General features: G+C 44.3%; 1 protein-coding gene and 1 long non-coding RNA gene across 2 annotated transcripts in view; both read right to left on the bottom strand.

The window, feature by feature from the left end:
* LOC112260931 (aminopeptidase N-like) overlaps positions 1-20,936 on the bottom strand; it is a 40,285-nt gene that overhangs the window by 17,963 nt on the left and 1,386 nt on the right. Inside the window, exons 2-9 of the mRNA XM_042316650.1 lie at positions 15,961-16,103; positions 13,930-14,069; positions 10,954-11,080; positions 10,569-10,723; positions 10,222-10,335; positions 9,647-9,790; positions 9,145-9,210; positions 1,133-1,198 (exon numbers count right to left, since the gene is read on the bottom strand). Of these exons, the coding sequence (XP_042172584.1) occupies positions 1,133-1,198; positions 9,145-9,210; positions 9,647-9,790; positions 10,222-10,335; positions 10,569-10,723; positions 10,954-11,080; positions 13,930-14,069; positions 15,961-16,103 (955 nt within the window). The remainder of the gene's footprint in view (positions 1-1,132; positions 1,199-9,144; positions 9,211-9,646; positions 9,791-10,221; positions 10,336-10,568; positions 10,724-10,953; positions 11,081-13,929; positions 14,070-15,960; positions 16,104-20,936) is intronic.
* Positions 19,586-19,723, bottom strand: LOC121845390. Its single transcript, XR_006082541.1, has 2 exons — positions 19,677-19,723; positions 19,586-19,645 (listed from the first exon to the last, which is right to left on the bottom strand). It is a non-coding gene; the product is annotated as an uncharacterized LOC121845390 (long non-coding RNA).

Consider the following 20,936-nt stretch of genomic DNA (forward strand, 5'->3'; position numbering starts at 1 on the left):
GAAATGCATTCAGAACCCATTCATAAATGTTTTAGTGAACCACAAAATGAAATGCATTCTGAACCCATTCCCTTAATGTAGTCTAGTGAGTCATGAAATGCTGAACCCATTCCTTAATGTAGTCAAATGAAATGCATTCTGAACCCATTCCCTTATGTAGTCTAGTGAGTCCACAAAATGAAATGCATTCTAGTGAGTCCACAAAATGAAATGCATTCTGAACCCATTCCCTTAATGTAGTCTAGTGAAAGTCCATTCCCTTAAAAATGAAATGCATTCTGAACCCATTCCCTTAATGTAGTCTAGTGAGTCCACAAAATGAAATGCATTCTGAACCCATTCCCTTAATGTAGTCTAGTGAGTCCACAAAATGAAATGCATTCTGAACCCATTCCCTTAATGTAGTCTAGTGAGTCCACAAAATGAAATGCATTCTGAACCCATTCCCTTAATGTAGTCTAGTGAGTCCACAAAATGAAATGCATTCTGAAACCCATTCCCTTAATGTAGTCTAGTGAGTCCACAAAATGAAATGCATTCTGAACCCATTCCCTTAATGTAGTCTAGTGAGTCCACAAAATGAAATGCATTCTGAACCCATTCCCTTAATGTAGTCTAGTGAGTCCACAAAATGAAATGCATTCTGAACCCATTCCCTTAATGTAGTCTAGTGAGTCCACAAAATGAAATGCATTCTGAACCCATTCCCTTAATGTAGTCTAGTGAGTCCACAAAATGAAATGCATTCTGAACCCATTCCCTTAATGTAGTCTAGTGAGTCCACAAAATTAAATGCATTCTGAACCCATTCCTTAATGTATTAAATGCACTCCGTGTTTAAAGGGATGGTTTAGGATAAATGTACTGAAAACCCTATTGAATGAAAACTGCACGAGAAAATCTGTTAGCCAGCAAGTGGGATGTTTTTGCAACAGTTGAATTAAATGTATTCAGCACTCGCAAGGGAACCACGCCTGCAATACCCGTTACGCACATTCATAAGGTATGTCTGAACACCAACTATTGAGAAGCGCGTAGGAAAGACATACATTTCCTAAGTCTGAATCGGGCCGTTAATGAATAATGGGCCAGGTATATGAAGGTTAACATTATGACCAGGATCATGTATTACCATCTGCAGGTGCTTCCAGAGGTCCTGGTAAACTGTGTTGCTGTACTTGAATGTATTCAGATACGTCTGTGGAGAGATCAAGTCACATTTCAGCTTCAAAATATCAAATCACTTCTCTTTCAGTCAGTCACTCTGTGTAATCATTTTTGTAATTGTTTTATTTAACCCCTTATTTAACTAGGCAAGTCAGTTATTTTCAATGACGGCCTACACAGGCCAAACCCGGATGACGCTGGGCCAATTGTACTCCTCCCTATGGTACTCTCAATCACAGCCAGTTGTGATACAGCCTGGATTTGAACCTAGCACTGAGATGCAGTGCCATGGGGCTCCCGATGACAGGAGTGAACGACCAATCATATTCACCTGAAGAATACAAAGACATGCCCAATGAATGCAAAGCCTGCCCTAGGAAGCCCACCTTCCTGGCTCATTTCCTCAAGTCTTCGCTCTTCAGCTCGCCTGAAGGAGACTGTGTCACACAATTTACAAAGACTACTGGATTCGGCTCCGACTTAGCTGTCTGTTAGTGGGGAGAGAGTACCCAGCGAGCAATGAGGAATCTGCCCAGAAGCTGCCCTCTTCGGGGGGGAACTGATTGAATCGGCCCGGAATCGGGTGTCTGACTCGACCCAGAATCCAAATGAATGACTGCCCAGAATCCAAATGAATGACTGCCCAGAATCCAAATGAATGACTGCCCAGAATCCAAATGAATGACTGCCCAGAATCAGGCCAAGTACATCGGGCCGTTTCCGTCTCGCTGAATTCAGCCGACGTTACCAGCACATCACCAGCATCCCCCCAGAAGCAGCCCGATGCATATGTAAATAAATGTAAATAAATGTAAATAAACAACATTTCCTGATTTAGTCATTTTAAATATTACAATTATACATTTTATACATACAAATTATACCCTTCCACAAAAAAAAAACATTTTCTGTCGGAGGAAACACCATACACCTGGGGACCGTGTCAGCGTGCCTGGCCCGCCACGGGAGTCACTACAACGCATTGGGACAAAGACATCCCGGCCAGTCAAACCCTCCCCTAACTCGGACGAAGCAGGGCCAATTGTATGTTGCCTCATGGGTCTCCCGGCCACGGCCGGCATGAGTCAAGGCCAAGGTGTCCCAAGGGTATCGAAAGTATGGTATCACCCATATGCGAGCATAAATCAGTCCCTTCCCTGCAGGAGTGGCGGGTGTGAGAGGACATCACAAAATAAGCACATTATCCCAGTCCTACAGGGGGCGATCCACCCCTGCAGATGACAATGTGAGGGAGGTTGGCCGTGCTCCTCCCCTGCAGATGACAATGTGTGGGAGGTTGGCCGTGCTCCGCTCCTGCAGATGACAATGTCTGGGAGGTTGGCCGTGCTCCTCCCCTTCGGATTACAATGTGTGGGAGGTTGGCCGTGCTCCGCTCCTGCAGATGACAATGTGGGGGAGGTTGGCGGTGCTCCTCCCCTGCAGATGACAATGTGTGGGAGGTTGACCGTGCTCCTCCCCTGCAGATGACAATGTGAGGGAGGTTGGCCGTGCTCCTCCCCTGCAGATGACAATGTGTGGGAGGTTGGCCGTGCTCCGCTCCTGCAGATGACAATGTCTGGGAGGTTGGCCGTGCTCCTCCCCTTCGGATTACAATGTGTGGGAGGTTGGCCATGCTCCTACCCTGCAGATGACAATGTGTGGGAGGTTGGCCGTGCTCCTCCCCTGCGGATTACAATGTGTGGGAGGTTGACCATGCTCCTCCCCTGCGGATTACAATGTGTGGGAGGTTGGCCATGCTCCTCCCCTGCGGATTACAATGTGTGGGAGGTTGGCAGTGCTCCGCTCCTGCAGATGACAATGTGAGGGAGGTTGGCCGTGCTCCTCCCCTGCAGATGACAATGTGAGGGAGGTTGGCCGTGCTCCTCCCCTGCAGATGACAATGTGAGGGAGTTTGGCCATGCTCCTGCCCTTCGGATGACAATGTGAGGGAGGTTGGCCGTGCTCCTCCCCTGCAGATGACAATGTGACGGAGGTTGGCCGTGCTCCTCCCCTGCAGATGACAATGTGAGGGAAGTTGGCCGTGCTCCTCCCCTGCAGATGACAATGTGAGGGAGGTTGGCCGTGCTCCTCCCCTGCAGATGACAATGTGAGGGAGGTTGGCCGTGCTCCTCCCCTGCAGATGACAATGTGAGGGAGGTTGGCCGTGCTCCTGCCCTTCGGATGACAATGTGTGGGAGGTTGGCCGTGCTCCTGCCCTTCGGATGACAATGTGCGGGAGGTTGGCCGTGCTCTGCCCCGCGGATGACAATGTGAGGGAGGTTGACCGTGCTCCGCCCAGTGGTGGGCATGCCAGGTGTCACTGTAGGTGTGTCCTACCACCTGTTTTGGGAGATGAGATTTCCTCTCTTCTTTGAAAGCGGGTTATTCGGGTGGTTCCAGTGTCGGAAATACGCAGGGGTTGGTACAGGCAGTATTTCCTAGTTCCTAAGTGTAATGGAAAGCTGTGTCCCATCCTGGACTTGCCTGGTCTGGACAAGAACCTCTAGGTGTAAGAACATGATTACAACTGTACAGTCTGCGGGAGTGCACTCTATGAGGGGGCTGTATACATATAAGTGGTGTTGGATGGTTGGTGTCAGGTTGAAGGAATTTCATGGTTGGTGTCAGGTTGAATGATGTTCGGGTTGGTGTCAGGTTGAAGGACATTCAGGGTTGGTAATGTGGACACCTTGGTGTGTTGGGACAGTGATAGTTTGTTGGTGATGTGGACACCTTGGTGTGTTTGGACCATGATAGTTTGTTGGTGATGTTGACACCTTGGTCTGTTTGGACCATGATAGTTTGTTGGTGATGTGGTGATGTGGACACCTTGGTGTGTTGGGACCATGATAGTTTGTTGGTGATGTCGTGATGTGGACACCTTGGTGTGTTTGGACCATGATAGTCTGTTGTTGATGTGATCTGGACACCTTGGTGTGTTTGGACCATGATAGTTTGTTGGTAATGTGGTGATGTGGACACCTTGGTGTGTTTTTACCATGATAGTTTGTTGGTGATGTGGACACCTTGGTGTGTTTGGACCATGATAGTTTGTTGGTGATGTGATGACACCTTAAGTGTGTTTGGACCATGATAGTTTGTTGGTTGGTGATGTGGACACCTTGGTGTGTTTGGACCATGATAGTTTGTTGGTGATGTGGACACCTTGGTGTGTTTGGACCATGATAGTTTGTTGGTGTGTGGACACCTTGGTGTGTTTGGACCATGATAGTTTGTTGGTGATGTTGTGATGTGGACACCTTGGTGTGTTGGGACCATGATAGTTTGTTGGTGATGTGGACACCTTGGTGTGTTTGGACCATGATAGTTTGTTGGTGATGTGGACACCTTGGTGTGTTTGGACCATGATAGTTTGTTGGTGATGCTGGACACCTTGGTGTGTTTGGACCATGATAGTTTGTTGGTGATGTGGTGATGTGGACACCTTGGTGTGTTTGGACCATGATAGTTTGTTGGTGATGTGGACACCTTGGTGTGTTTGGACCATGATAGTTTGTTGGTGATGTGGACACCTTGGTGTGTTGGGACCATGATAGTTTGTTGGTAATGTGGTGATGTGGACACCTTGGTGTGTTTGGACCATGATAGTCTGTTGTTGATGTGGACACCTTGTTGTGTTTGGACCATGATAGTTTGTTGTTGATCTGGACACCTTGGTGTGTTTGGACCATGATAGTTTGTTGGTGATGTTGTGATGTGGACACCTTGGTGTGTTGGGACCATGATAGTTTGTTGGTGATGTGGTGATGTGGACACCTTGGTGTGTTGGGACCATGATAGTTTGTTTGATGTGGTGATGTGGACACCTTGGTGTGTTTGGACCATGATAGTTTGTTGGTGATGTGGTGATGTGGACACCTTGGTGTGTTGGGACCATGATAGTTTGTTGGTGATGTGGTGATGTAGACACCTTGGTGTGTTGGGACCATGATAGTTTGTTGGTGATGTGGTGATGTGGACACCTTGGTGTGTTTGGACCATGATAGTTTGTTGGTAATGTGGTGATGTGGACACCTTGGTGTGTTTGGACCATGATAGTTTGTTGGTGATGTGGACACCTTGGTGTGTTGGGACCATGATAGTTTGTTGGTGATGTTGTGATGTGGACACCTTGGTGTGTTGGGACCATGATAGTTTGTTGGTGATGTGGTGATGTGGACACCTTGGTGTGTTGGGACCATGATAGTTTGTTGGTGATGTGGTGATGTGGACACCTTAGTGTGTTGGGACCATGATAGTTTGTTGGTGATGTGGTGATGACACCTTGGTGTGTTGGGACCATGATAGTTTGTTGGTGATGTGGTGATGTGGACACCTTGGTGTGTTGGGACCATGATAGTTTGTTGGTGATGTGGTGATGTGGACACCTTAGTGTGTTGGGACCAAGATAGTTTGTTGGTGATGTGGTGATGTGGACACCTTGGTGTGTTGGGACCAAGATAGTTTGTTGGTGATGTGGTGATGTGGACACCTTGGTGTGTTGGGACCATGATAGTTTGTTGGTGATGTGGTGATGTGGACACCTTGGTGTGTTGGGACCATGATAGTTTGTTGGTGATGTGGTGATGTGGACACCTTGGTGTGTTGGGACCATGATAGTTTGTTGGTGATGTGGTGATGTGGACACCTTGGTGTGTTGGGACCATGATAGTTTGTTGGTGATGTCGTGATGTGGACACCTTGGTGTGTTTGGACCATGATAGTCTGTTGGTAATGTGGTGATGTGGATACCTTGGTGTGTTGGGACCATGATAGTTTGTTGGTGATGTGGACACCTTGGTGTGTTGGGACCATGATAGTTTGTTGGTGATGTGGACACCTTGGTGTGTTGGGACCATGATAGTTTGTTGGTGATGTGGACACCTTGGTGTGTTTGACCATGATAGTTTGTTGGTGATGTGGACACCTTGGTGTGTTGGGACCATGATAGTTTGTTGGTGATGTGGACACCTTGGTGTGTTGGGACCATGATAGTTTGTTGGTGATGTGGTGATGTGGACACCTTAGTGTGTTTGGACCATGATAGTTTGTTGGTGATGTGGACACCTTGGTGTGTTGGGACCATGATAGTTTGTTGGTGATGTGGACACCTTGGTGTGTTGGGCCCATGATAGTTTGTTGGTGATGTGGACACCTTAGTGTGTTGGGACCATGATAGTTTGTTGGTGATGTGGTTATGTGGACACCTTGGTGTGTTGGGACCATGATAGTTTGTTGGTGATGTGGTGATGTAGACACCTTGGTGTGTTGGGATCATGATAGTTTGTTGGTGATGTGGTGATGTGGACACGACGGAACTTGAAATGCTCGACCCGCTCCACTACAGCCCCATCGATGTCCATATCCTGTAGTCCACGATCGTCTCCTTTGTCTTGCTCACATTGAGGGATAGGTTGCTGTCCTGGCACCACACTGCCAGGTCTCTGACCTCCTCCCTATAGGCTGTCTCAACGTTGTCAGTGATCAGGCCTTACCACTGTGGGTCGTCAGCAAACGCAATGATGGTGTTGGAGTCGTGCTTGGCCAGACAGTCGTAAGTGAACAGGGAGTACAGGAGGGGACAAAGCACACACCCCTGAGGGGCTTAGGTGTTGAGGATCAGCGTGGCGGATGTGTTGTTACCTACCCTTACCACCTGGGGGCGGCCCATCAGGAAATCCAGGATCCAGTTGCAGAGGGAGGTATTTAAGTCCTAGGGTCCTTAGCTTAGTGATGAGCTTTGTGGGCACTATGGTGTTGAACGCTGAGCTGTAGTCAATGAACAGCATTCTCACATAGATGTTCCTTTTGTCCTGTCGGGAAAGAGCTGTGCGATTGAGATTGCATCATCTGTGGATCTGTTTGAGCGGTATGCGAATTGGAATGTGTCTAGGGTTTCTGGGATGATGGTGTTGATGTGAGCCATGACCCAGCCTTTCAAAGCACTTCATGGCTACCGATGTGAGTTCAATAATATGCTACATATCTGTATGGACCAATAACATCTGCTAAATATGTGTATGGACCAATAACATCTACTAAATATGTGTATGGACCAATAAAATTTGATTTGGATTTGATTTGAAATGATTGCGAGCTCCGGTGTCATTGCCAGGAAGGTGTGGCTTCTGAGGGCGGGCTCTACATTCATTGGCCCATTGGGTGTGTTTTTAGTTTTCTTCAGGTGAATGTGATTGGTCGTTGACTCCCCATAGCATGTTACACCTCGTTCCCTCCTTCAGGGAGCAGTAGTTATATTCATAACTGTAAGTTCTCACTTTTATATGTGTATATATACATATATATATATATATATATATATATATATATACACTGCTCAAAAAAATAAAGGGAACACTTAAACAACACAATGTAACTCCAAGTCAATCACACTTCTGTGAAATCAAACTGTCCACTTAGGAAGCAACACTGATTGACAATAAATTTCACATGCTGTTGTGCAAATGGAATAGACAACAGGTGGAAATTATAGGCAATTAGCAAGACACCCCCAATAAAGGAGTGGTTCTGCAGGTGGTAACCACAGACCACTTCTCAGTTCCTATGCTTCCTGGCTGATGTTTTGGTCGCTTTTGAATGCTGGCAGTGTTTTCACACTAGTGGTAGCATGAGACGAAGTCTACAACCCACACAGGTGGCTCAGGTAGTGCAGCTCATCCAGGATGGCACATCAATGCGAGCTGTTGCAAGAAGGTTAGCTGTGTCTGTCAGCGTAGTTTCCAGAGCATGGAGGCGCTACCAGGAGTCAGGCCAGTACATCAGGAGACGTGGAGGAGGCCGAGGAGGGCAACAACCCAGCAGCAGGACCGCTACCTCCGCCTTTGTGCAAGGACGAGCAGGAGGAGCACTGCCAGAGCCCTGCAAAATGACCTCCAGCAGGCCAAAAATGTGCATGTGTTTGCTCAAACGGTCAGAAAAAGACTACATGAGGGTGGTATGAGGGCCCGACGTCCACAGGTGGGGGTTGTGCTTGCAGCCCAACACTGTGCAGGACGTTTGGCATTTGCCAGAGAACACCAAGATTGGCAAATTCGCCACTGGCGCCCTGTGCTCTTCACAGATGAAAGCAGGTTCACACTGAGCACGTGACAGACGTGACAGAGTCTGGAGATGCCGTGGAGAACGTTCTGCTGCCTGCAACATCCTCCAGCATGACCAGTTTGGCGGTGGGTCAGTCATGGTGTGGGGTGACATTTCTTTGGGGGGCCGCACAGCCCTCCATGTGTTCTCCAGAGGTAGCCTGACTGCCATTAGGTACCGAGATGAGATCCTCAGACCCCTTGTGAGAACATATGCTGGTGCGGTTGGCCCTGGGTTCCTCCTAATGCAAGACAATGCTAGACCTCATGTGGCTGGAGTGTGTCAGCAGTTCCTGCAAGAGGAAGGCATTGATGCTATGGACTGGCCCGCCCGTTCCCCAGACCTGAATCCAATTGAGCACATCTGGGACATCATGTCTCACTCCATCCAACAACGCCACGTTGCACCACAGACTGTCCAGGAGTTGGCGGATGCTTTAGTCCAGGTCTGGAAGGAGATCCCTCAGGAGACCATCCGCCACCTCATCAGGAGCATGCCCAGGCGTTGTTGGGAGGTCATACAGGTACGTGGAGGCCACACACACTACTGAGCCTCATTTTGACTTGTTTTAAGGACATTACATCAAAGCTGTATCAGCCTGTAGTGTGGTTTTCCACTTTAATTTTGAGTGTGACTCCAAATCCAGACCTCCATGGGTCGATAAATTTGATTTCCATTGATAATTTCTGCGCGATTTTGTTGTCAGCACATTCAACTATGTAAAGAAAAAGTATTTAATAAGAATATTTCATTCATTCAGATCTTGAATGTGTTATTTTAGTGTTCCCTTTATTTTTTTGAGCAGTGAATATAAATCTAAACAAAATGATGTGGAACAAAATATAGTAATTAGACATGTACATAAATATTACTCACACTAAGTCCTCGGGCGAAGACCGGCTCTGTCAAGAACTCAGACAGCATCCTCAGAACTGCAGCTCCCTAGGAGGAAGAGAACACAGGATATAAGAAATAAAACGTCTGACTTGTCATGGCTCAGTACAGCCTGCCGCTCTCGCCTGAATCAAAATCCCTAAGAGAAATGCAGACATAAAATAATTTAATTTCCTTGAGGACATTGTGTGACATTTGCTATTTCAAAGAAATGCTGATTTTTTTTTTTAAAGTCGACTAAAACCCAGATCATTTTGACCCAGGTGATTCTGACCCAGATGACTTTGACCCAGATGACTTTGACCCAGGTGATTTTGACCCAGATGATTTTGACCCAGATGATTATTACCCAGGTGACTTTGGCCCAGGTGAGTTTGACCCAGATGATTTTGACACAGGTGATTTTGACCCAGGTGAATGTGGCATGCTGTGCTGTGTTGTGAAGCCAGTAGGTTGCCAGTAAGAGGTGTGATTAGAAGCATACCTTGCTGTAGGTGATGGTGTCAAACAGTTCACTGATCTGTGCAGGCCTCATGACGTCTTCCTCTTTAGCAGAGAGAGGGTGAGAGGAGGCCAGCGCGTCTACAGACATCGCCCCATGCACCTCCTTCAGCACTATCAGGTCTGTCTGTGGAGACATCAGGCCTTCGCTTTTAACCTTTCACTTGTACCGGCAGATGGATTTGGAGAGCAGATTTCTTCGTGGGTTAAATCCTTGAGAAAGGTATATTTGGAGAGCAGATTTCTTTGTGGATTAAATCCTTGAGAAGGGTATATTTGGAGAGCAGATTTCTTTGTGGATTAAATCCTTGAGAAGGGTATATTTGGAGAGCAGATTTCTTTGTGGGTTAAATCCTTGAGAAGGGTATATTTGGAGAGCAGATTTCTTTGTGGATTAAATCCTTGAGAAGGGTATATTTGGAGAGCAGATTTCTTTGTGGGTTAAATCCCTGAGAAGGGTATATTTGGAGAGCTGTGCAACAGTTCAAGTTGTAATGTACATGTTTTATCTCAAGTCAAGTTAGGAGTCACTCAGATATGATGAAAAGAAAGACTCACTACGTTCCACGTGGGTTCAGCAGAGTTGGCCCCAAGATACGAGACGTAGGAGGCAAAGCCCTCGTTGAGCCACAGGTCATTCCACCACTTCATGGTCACCAGGTTACCAAACCACTGTGGACATATAAACCTTATTCAGCCAGTGGCATAGAGGGACATAGGGTGCAGAGAGGGACACAGGGTGCAGAGAGGAGAGGGACAGGACACAGTATATTATAGTATTGACTGTAATACAGACCAGGGAGCCAGCTGCAGCCTCTCAGTATATTATAGTATTGACTGTAATACAGACCAGGGGAGCCAGCTGCAGCCTCTCAGTATATTATAGTATTGACTGTAATACAGACCATGTGAGCCAGTTCATGAGAGATGACCGTAGCGATCCACTCTTTGTCTCCATTGGACGAGCTGGCAGGGTTGTAGAGCAGGGCTGTCTCTCTGTAGGTGATCAGACCCCAGTTCTCCATGGCTCCAGCACTGAAGTCAGGCAGAGCTATCTGGTCTACAGAGTAAAGGAGCTGAAATATCCATTACAGCACTTAACAATGGTGTGAGTCTCAAATGGTGTCCTATTCCCTATATAGTGCACTACTTTAGCCTAGAGGCCTATGGCCCTGGTCAAAGGTAGGGTCACTACAAAGGGAATATGGTGCCATTTGGGACCCATTCGGAATCTCTCTTCAACAACAGACAGGGATTCCGAGAGGAAGAGTATTACTCTTTAAGTATTACCTGATTTGGTCAGAGGATAGCTTGAGCTGTAGTAGTTTTCAAAGAACTCCAGGATTGGTCCAGTTTTTTCGAGGGCGTAATCTCCCTGGCCCTCAGCAATGGCCTGTTTACGAGCCCAAATCCTGATCTGGAAAATAAAGACATGTTTTCCGTCATGAGATCCTGTACCCTGGGCTCTCATTTACAAAACATCCTGTACCCTGGGCTCTCATTTATAAAACATCCTGTACCCTGGGCTCTCATTTATAAAACATCCTGTACCCTGGGGCCTCATTTATAAAACATCCTGTACCCTGGGGCCTCATTTATAAAACATCCTGTACCCTGGGCTCTCATTTATAAAACATCCTGTACCCTGGGGCCTCATTTATAAAACATCCTGTACCCTGGGGCCTCATTTATAAAACATCCTGTACCCTGGGGCCTCATTTATAAAATATCCTGTACCCTGGGGCCTCATTTATAAAACATCCTGTACCCTGGGCCCTCATTTATAAAACATCCTGTAGCCTGGGCCCTCATTTATAAAACATCCTGTACCCTGGGCCCTCATTTATAAAACATCCTGTACCCTGGGGCCTCATTTATAAAACATCCTGTACCCTGGGGCCTCGTTTATAAAACATCCTGTACCCTGGGGCCTCATTTATAAAACATCCTGTACCCTGGGGCCTCATTTATAAAAATCCTGTACCCTGGGGCCTCATTTATAAAACATCCTGTACCCTGGGCCTCATTTATAAAACATCCTGTATCCTGGGCCCTCATTTATAAAACATCCTGTACCCTGGGGCCTCGTTTATAAAACATCCTGTGCCCTGGGGCCTCATTTATAAAACATCCTGTACCCTGGGGCCTCGTTTATAAAAAATCCTGTACCCTGGAGCCTCGTTTATAAATAATCCTGTACCCTGGGGCCTCATTTATAAAAATCCTGTACCCCGGGGCCTCATTTATAAATATCTTGTACCCTGGGGCCTCATTTATAAAACATCCTGTACCCTGGGGCCTCGTTTATAAAACATCCTGTACCCTGGAGCCTCGTTTATAAAACATCCTGTACCCTGCGGCCTCATTTATAAAAATCCTGTACCCTGGGGCCTCATTTATAAAAATCCTGTACCCTGGGGCCTCATTTATAAAATATCCTGTACCCTAGGGCCTCGTTTATAAAATATCCTGTACCCTGGGGCCTCGTTTATAAAACATCCTGTACCCTGGGGCCTCATTTATAAAACATCCTGTACCCTGGGGCCTCATTTATAAAACATCCTGTACCCAGGAGCCTCATTTATAAAATATCCTGTACTCTGGGGCCTCATTTATAAAACATTTTCTTAGATTTATACTTGAACTTAGTCGTAAAATGATTTCCGACAGTGTGCTCACGTTGGATTCATAAAAGATATTGAAATAAAAACAATTGATGACGCAGGTTCTAAGAAGCCCATTTGTAACTTACGGTCTTGTGATCTATAAATCTCTAATTAACGTCAAATTGCCGATTTCCCCTTATAGAATGCTAGAACATATGAGGGTTTAGACAGGAATAACCATGGACCAAAAGAGAAAAGCTAACTCTTTGGAAGACGAGATCACAGCGATGGGAGAGGAGATTGAAGACAGGCAACACGTATTATTCGGTGGACTAAAGAGTGGGTTGACAAACACAGCCAAACAGGTATCTTAGGAGTGTGTCACCACTGCAGTGAACAAGGTGGAGCAGCAAGACAGAACTGTGTCTGATGGGAAAAAGAAATGGTCTGACCTTAAACTGTAGGGGAAAGAAATGGTCTGACCTTAAACTGTAGGGGAAAGAAATGGTCTGACCTTAAACTGTAGGGGAAAGAAATGGTCTGACCTTAAACTGTAAGGGAAAGAAATGGTCTGACCTTAAACTGTAGGGGAAAGAAATGGTCTGACCTTAAACTGTAGGGGAAAGAAATGGTCTGACCTTAAACTGTAGGGGAAAGAAATGGTCTGACCTTAAACTGTAGGGGAAAGAAATGGTCTGACCTTAAACTGTAAGGGAAAGAAATGGTCTGACCTTAAACTGAAGGGGAAAGAAATGGTCTGACCTTAAACTGTAGGGGAAAGAAATGGTCTGACCTTAAACTGTAGGGAAAGGGAAAGAAATGGTCTGACCTTAAACTGAAATGGTCTGACCTTAAACTGTAGGGGAAAGAAATGGTCTGACCTTAAACTGTAGGGGAAAGAAATGGTCTGACCTTAAACTGTAAGGGAAAGAAATGGTCTGACCTTAAACTGAAAGGGAAAGAAATGGTCTGACCTTAAACTGTAGGGGAAAGAAATGGTCTGACCTTAAACTGTAGGGGAACAGAATAGCCATGCACAACCAGCAGGACAATCACTGACCATTTCAACGTGAAGTCTCGACTCTGAGTAGAGATATGACCATTTCAACCTCAAAGTAAGGTTTTATAATAACTACTTATACGTGGTTTTCTGAGTCAGTCATACCTAAGATCAGAATTGATCCGGTCCGTGTTATAAATGAGGCCCCTGATCTTTCCTATCTGTACTGATCTGTAGAGACCGACAGAGGGCAGCACAGAGAAACAATCCAATAATGTCTCCCTCATCCTGAAGCCAGAGTATACTGAAGTTGCCCCTAGAGATGCTGATCTGGGATCAGTTTGATCAGCAATGAGGCCCTTTATCTACTTTCCAAGGTCCCCCTGGAGACGCTGACCTGGGATCAGTTTGACAATGAGGCCCTTTATCTACTTTCCAAGTGCAGTATCCCTTTAAGGTTAGGATTTGGGTAATCTCTCATGAACAGACTACATAGACACCTGACCAAATTATGCAACATTTTAGTTCTGGGATAACTGAAGTAAGGTTTGGGGGAGGGAAAAACTGATCCTAGATCTGTACCTAGGGGAAACTACATCCCAGAGCAGCTAACGTAGACAAATAAGAACAAGAGCAGATGAATTTAAAAAAAATATGTACCAAAACTTTTTCCCCTTCTGGTGACTGGATGAAACCGAACTCACTGACGACAAAGGCGAGTAGGTAGGTTGACATGAGGGGTGTGGGTTGGAAGCTGGTCCGAGTAACATCCTGGCCGTTGACAGTGACATTGACTGAGGCTACAGGTGGAGAGAGAGATACAGGTTAGTGAGCGTAGCAGAGACAACATGTTGGTTTCCCCAGCAACAGGAGTTCAGATCCCTACCGTGACAACATGTTGGTTTCCCCAGCAACAGGAGTTCAGATCCCTACCGTGACAACACGTTGGTTGCCCCAGCAACAGGAGTTCAGATCCCTACCATGACAACATGTTGGTTTCCCCAGCAACAGGAGTTCAGATCCCTACCGTGACAACACATTGGTTTCCCCAGCAACAGGAGGTCAGATCCCTACCGTGACAACATCAACACTCTGAGGTTCTACCATAGACTTATATAAGGTTACAGAAGTTGGTATATAATCAATCGAGTACAGCAATGAATACGCCTACAAAGGATATTTGTATGATTTATCTCATATCAGAGTGTAGCAGCTTACTCTGAAAATGTTCCCCCCCCAACAATTCAATGCTATTTTTTTCTTCACAGTTCTTTAGAGTTTGCGCGAGAGGTCAATTTAAGCAGATTGTAGCATTAAACTCTCTAACTATAATTTAGGAAACAGATCACAGATCCCATCCCCTTTGGACTTAGAAGCAGCCGTCAACACACATACATAGACTCATGCCATTGGCCAGAGATCTGGGTTCCATGCCTACCTAGATTCATGCCATTGGCCAGGGTTCCATGCTTACCTAGATGCATGCCATTGGCCAGAGATCAGGGTTCCATACTTACCTAGATTCATGCCATTGGCCAGAGATCAGGGTTCCATGTTTACCTAGATTCATGCCATTGGCCAGAGATCAGGGTTCCATGCCTACCTAGATGCATGCCATTGGCCAGAGATCAGGGTTCCATACTTACCTAGATTCATGCCATTGGCCAGAGATCAGGGTTCCATGCTTACCTAGATGCATGCCATTGGCCAGAGATCAGGGTTCCATACTTACCTAGATTCATGCCATTGGCCAGAGATCAGGGTTCCATGCTTACCTAGATTCATGCCATTGGCCAGAGATCAGGGTTCCATGCCTACCTAGATTCATGCCATTGGACAGAGATCAGGGTTCCATACTTACCTAGATTCATGCCATTGGCCAGAGATCAGGGTTCCATGCTTACCTAGATTCATGCCATTGGCCAGAGATCAGGGTTCCATGTTTACCTAGATTCATGCCATTGGCCAGAGATCAGGGTTCCATACTTACCTAGATTCATGCCATTGGCCAGAGATCAGGGTTCCATGCCTACCTAGATGCATGCCATTGGCCAGAGATCAGGGTTCCATACTTACCTAGATTCATGCCATTGGCCAGAGATCAGGGTTCCATGCTTACCTAGATGCATGCCATTGGCCAGAGATCAGGGTTCCATACTTACCTAGATTCAGCCATTCATGCCATTGGCCATTGGCCAGAGATCAGGGTTCCATACTTACCTAGATTCATGCCATTGGCCAGAGATCAGGGTTCCATGCTTACCTAGATTCATGCCATTGGCCAGAGATCAGGGTTCCATGCTTACCTAGATTCATGCCATTGGACAGAGATCAGGGTTCCATGCTTACCTAGATTCATGCCATTGGACAGAGATCAGGGTTCCATGCTTACCTAGATTCATGCCATTGGACAGAGCCAGGGTTCCATGCTTACCTAGATTCATGCCATTGGCCAGAGATCAGGGTTACATGCCTACCTAGATTCATGCCATTGGACAGAGACCAGGGTTCCATACTTACCTAGATTCATGCCATTGGACAGAGATCAGGGTTCCACGCTTACCTAGATTCATGCCATTGGACAGAGATCAGGGTTCCATACTTACCTAGATTCATGCCATTGGACAGAGATCAGGGTTCCACGCTTACCTAGATTCATGCCATTGGCCAGAGCCAGGGTTCCATGCTTACTTAGATTCATGCCATTGGCCAGAGCCACTGTTCCATGTGCATGGAGGAGGGTCATGTGGAACACAGCCTTCATGGCAGGTTCATCAAAGCAGGGGAAGGCTTTCCTGGCGTCCACAGGCTGCATCTGAGTGGTTGCTACAACTCTACCAACACACACAGCAACTGGTATTACTACAGTACTGAAGACTAAACTGTTACAGTTTAAACATGGTGACTGTAGGTGACACACAATCATACTGCATATTGTAGCTATTATCTATTATCTATTGTCTTTTATCTATTATCTATTATTGAAATATGTTGTGCTTGTTATTACTGCTGTACCACAAGACTGTTACAGTTAGACATAGTGACTCTGAGAGCAGGGTCAATACATTCATATTGTAGCTGCTGTCGGATAAGACTCTTTTCAAATCAACTTTTATTGGTCACATGGTTAAACAGATGTTATTGCGTGTGTAGCGAAATGCTTGTGCAATTTTATCAGCAATTGAAGCGGTTTGAAGTTCACATTGAAAGGTACAGATACTGTGTGTCTTAGTTCAAGGACTATAAGTCTAAAGCTCTGATGGTAAACTGGTCAGAATGTTTAGAATACATTGTACATGGAACATATTGAACTGCTCCCATTGTATACAACAGGAGGCTGCTGAGAGGGGACGGCTCATCATAATGTCCGGAACGGAGCAACTGGAATGGCATCAAACACCTGCTTGATGTATTTGTTACCGTTCCACCTATTCCGCTCCAGTCATTAGAATGAGCCTGTTCTCCCCAATGAAGGTGCCACCAATGAATCAACACTCTGTATTACAGGGTTCAATTCATCCTTGGATCAACGTCAACAAATTACTTCAAGTGATTAAAAGTCAATGACTCAAGTCCCTGTAAAGGCCAAAGTTCAGTTGAGTATGAAATATTACTTCATGTAAATGCACCTATTTCTTCCATCTTGTTCAGAGTTGATGTGTAACCTTGGTTTTTACCTGTGCATTGTGGTACAAGCAGTTCAATCAATTCCTCAACAAATTACACCGGTTCAATAATATTAAATAATACACTGGTTCAATAATATTAAATAATACACTGGTTCAATAACATTAAATAATACACTGGTTCAATAATATTAAATAATACACTGGTTCAATAACATTAAATAATACACTGGTTCAATAATATTAAATAATACACTGGTTCAATAATATTAAATAATACACTGGTTCAATAATATTAAATAATACACTGGTTCAATAATATTAAATAATACACTGGTTCAATAACATTAAATAATACACTGGTTATTGAACCGATTTGATTTGATTTGATTTGATTTGGTTCAATAACATTAAATAATACACTGGTTCAATAATATTAAATAATACACTGGTTCAATAACATTAAATAATACACTGGTTCAATAACATTAAATAATACACTGGTTCAATAATATTAAATAATACACTGGTTCAATAACATTAAATAATACACTGGTTCAATAACATTAAATAATACACTGGTTCAATAATATTAAATAATACACTGGTTCAATAACATTAAATAATACACTGTTCAATGCTTCTACACCTGCATTGCTTGATGTTTGTGGTTTTCTGTACAGCACTTTGAGATATCAGCTGATGTATGAAGGGCTATATGAATCAATTTGATTTGATTGATTTGATTTGATTCAATAACATTAAATAATACACTGGTTCAATAACATTAAATAATACACTGGTTCAATAATATTAAATAATACACTGGTTCAATAACATTAAATAATACACTGGTTCAATAATATTAAATAATACACTGGTTCAATACACTGGTTCAATAATATTAAATAATACACTAAATAATACACTGGTTCAATAACATTAAATAATACACTGGTTCAATAACATTAAATAATACACTGGTTCAATAATATTAAATAATACACTGGTTCAATAACATTAAATAATACACTGGTTCAATAATATTAAATAATACACTGGTTCAATAATATTAAATAAAATTACAGTGTCCAATGTACTGTAGCTATTACAGTGAAAGAATACCATGCTATTGTTTGAGAAGAGTGCACAGTTTTAAACATGAAAAGTTATTAATAAACAAATGAGGCACATTTGATACAAATGGATCAGTATAAACTTTGCACATACACACACACAAAATGTAAATTGCACCTGGGATGGAATAATACATTATGGCCTTTCTTTTGCATTTCAAAGATGATGGTACAAAAACAATACAAAATAACGGTTGGTTTTTTCTTTGTATTATCTTCTACCAGATCTAATGTGTTATATTCTCCTACATTCCTTTCACATTTCCACAAACGTCAAAGTGTTTCCTTTCAAATGGTACCAATAATATGCTTCAGGGCCTGAGCTACATGCAGTTAAATTTGGGTATGTAATTTTAAGCAAAAATTGAAAAAATGCCTTTCTCAGGGACACATCGGCAGATTTATCACCTCGGCTCGGGGATTCAAACCATTGTAGCCAAATGGAGACATCTTAACAAAGGAAGCCTTAACCAGGTTTCTAAGTATCATTATAGATTCAGTGCAGGCAGTGTACAAGAAGCCTTTCACTTGAATGACATCCACTCTGACGGGTGGCAAGGTGCATGATGGGTTGAAAGAAATGTAGAACTTTCAATCACTTCTAAAAAGCACAATGTCACGACTTCTTCCGAAGTCGGTTCCTCTCCTTGTTCGGGCGGTGTTCGGCGGTCGACGTCACCGGTCTTCTAGCCATCGCCGATCCATTTTTCATGTTCCATTTGTTTTGTCTTGTTTTCACACTCACCTGGTTTCAACTCCCTAATTACATGTTGTATATTTTCCCTCTGTTTCCCCCATGTCCGTGTCGGGAATTGTTTATTTTGTAAGTACTCGTGCTATGTGTTACTGGTTTAGTACCCATGTGCTATGTGTTACTGGTGTGTTACTGGTTTTGTACCCATGTGCTATGTGTTACTGGTGTGTTACTGGTTTTGTAACCATGTGCTATGTGTTACTGGTGTGTTACTGGTTTTGTACCCATGTGCTATGTGTTACTGGTGTGTTACTGGTTTTGTACCCATGTGCTATGTGTTACTGGTTTTGTACCCATGTGCTATGTGTTACTGGTGTGTTACTGGTTTTGTACCCATGTGCTATGTGTTACTGGTGTGTTACTGGTTTTGTACCCATGTGCTATGTGTTACTGGTGTGTTACTGGTTTTGTACCCATGTGCTATGTGTTACTGGTGTGTTACTGGTTTTGTACCCATGTGCTATGTGTTACTGGTGTATTACTGGTTTTGTACCCATGTGCTATGTGTTACTGGTTTTGTACCCATGTGTTATGTGTTACTGGTGCGCTATGGGTTTTGTACCCATGTGCTATGTGTTACTGGTGTGTTACTGGTTTTGTAACCATGTGCTATGTGTTACTGGTGTGTTACTGGTTTGTACCCATGTGCTATGTGTTATGTGCTATGTGTTACTGGTGTGTTACTGGTTTTGTACCCATGTGCTATGTGTTACTGGTGTGTTACTGGTTTTGTACCCATGTGCTATGTGTTACTGTGTTACTGGTTTTGTACCCATGTGCTATGTGTGTTACTGGTTTTGTACCCATGTGCTATGTGTTACTGGTGTGTTACTGGTTTTGTACCCATGTGCTATGTGTTACTGGTACTGGTTTTGTACCCTGGTTTTGTACCTGGTTTTGTACCCATGTGCTATGTGTTACTGGTGTGTTACTGGTTTTGTACCCATGTGCTATGTGTTACTGGTGTGTTACTGGTTTTGTACCCATGTGCTATGTGTTACTGGTGTGTTACTGGTTTTGTACCCATGTGCTATGTGTTACTGGTTTTGTACCCATGTGCTATGTGTTACTGGTGTGTTACTGGTTTTGTACCCATGTGCTATGTGTTACTGGTGCGCTACTGGTTTTGTACCCATGTGCTATGTTACTGGTGCGCTACTGGTTTTGTACCCATGTGCTATGTGTTACAGGTTTTGTACCCATGTGCTATGTGTTACTGGTGTGTTACTGGTTTTGTACCCATGTGCTATGTGTTACTGGTGTGTTACTGGTTTTGTACCCATGTGCTATGTGTTACTGGTGTGTTACTGGTTTTGTACCCATGTGCTATGTGTTACTGGTGTGTTACTGGTTTTGTACCCATGTGCTATGTGTTACTGGTGCGCTACTGGTTTTGTACCCATGTGCTATGTGTTACTGGTGCGCTACTGGTTTTGTACCCATGTGCTATGTGTTACTGGTGTGTTACTGGTTTTGTACCCATGTGCTATGTGTTACTGGTTTTGTACCCATGTGTTATGTGTTACTGGTTTTGTACCCATGTGCTATGTGTTACTACTGGTTTTGTACCCATGTGCTATGTGTTACTGGTGTATTACTGGTTTTGTACCCATGTGCTATGTGTTACTGGTGCACTACTGGTTTTGTACCCATGTGCTATGTGTTACTGGTGTTACTGGTTTTGTACCCATGTGCTATGTGGGTTTTGTACCCATGTGTTATGTGTTACTGGTGTGTTACTGGTTTTGTACCCATGTGCTATGTGTTACTGGTTTTGTACCCATGTGTTATGTGTTACTGGTTTTGGTGTGTTACTGGTTTTGTACCCATGTCCTATGTGTTATGTGTTACTGGTTTTGTACCCATGTGTTATGTGTTACTGGTGCACTATGGGTTTTGTACCCATGTGTTATGTGTTACTGGTGTGTTACTGGTTTTGTACCCATGTGCTATGTGTTACTGGTTTTGTACCCATGTGTTATGTGTTACTGGTGCGCTATGGGTTTTGTACCCATGTGCTATGTGTTACTGGTTTTGTACCCATGTGCTATGTGTTACTGTTGCGCTATGGGTTTTGTACCCATGTGCTATGTGTTACTGGTTTTGTACCCATGTGCTATGTGTTACTGGTTTTGTACCCATGTGCTATGT

This window comes from Oncorhynchus tshawytscha, unplaced genomic scaffold (assembly GCF_018296145.1).
Source record: "Oncorhynchus tshawytscha isolate Ot180627B unplaced genomic scaffold, Otsh_v2.0 Un_contig_4078_pilon_pilon, whole genome shotgun sequence".
Classification (NCBI taxonomy): domain Eukaryota; kingdom Metazoa; phylum Chordata; class Actinopteri; order Salmoniformes; family Salmonidae; genus Oncorhynchus; species Oncorhynchus tshawytscha.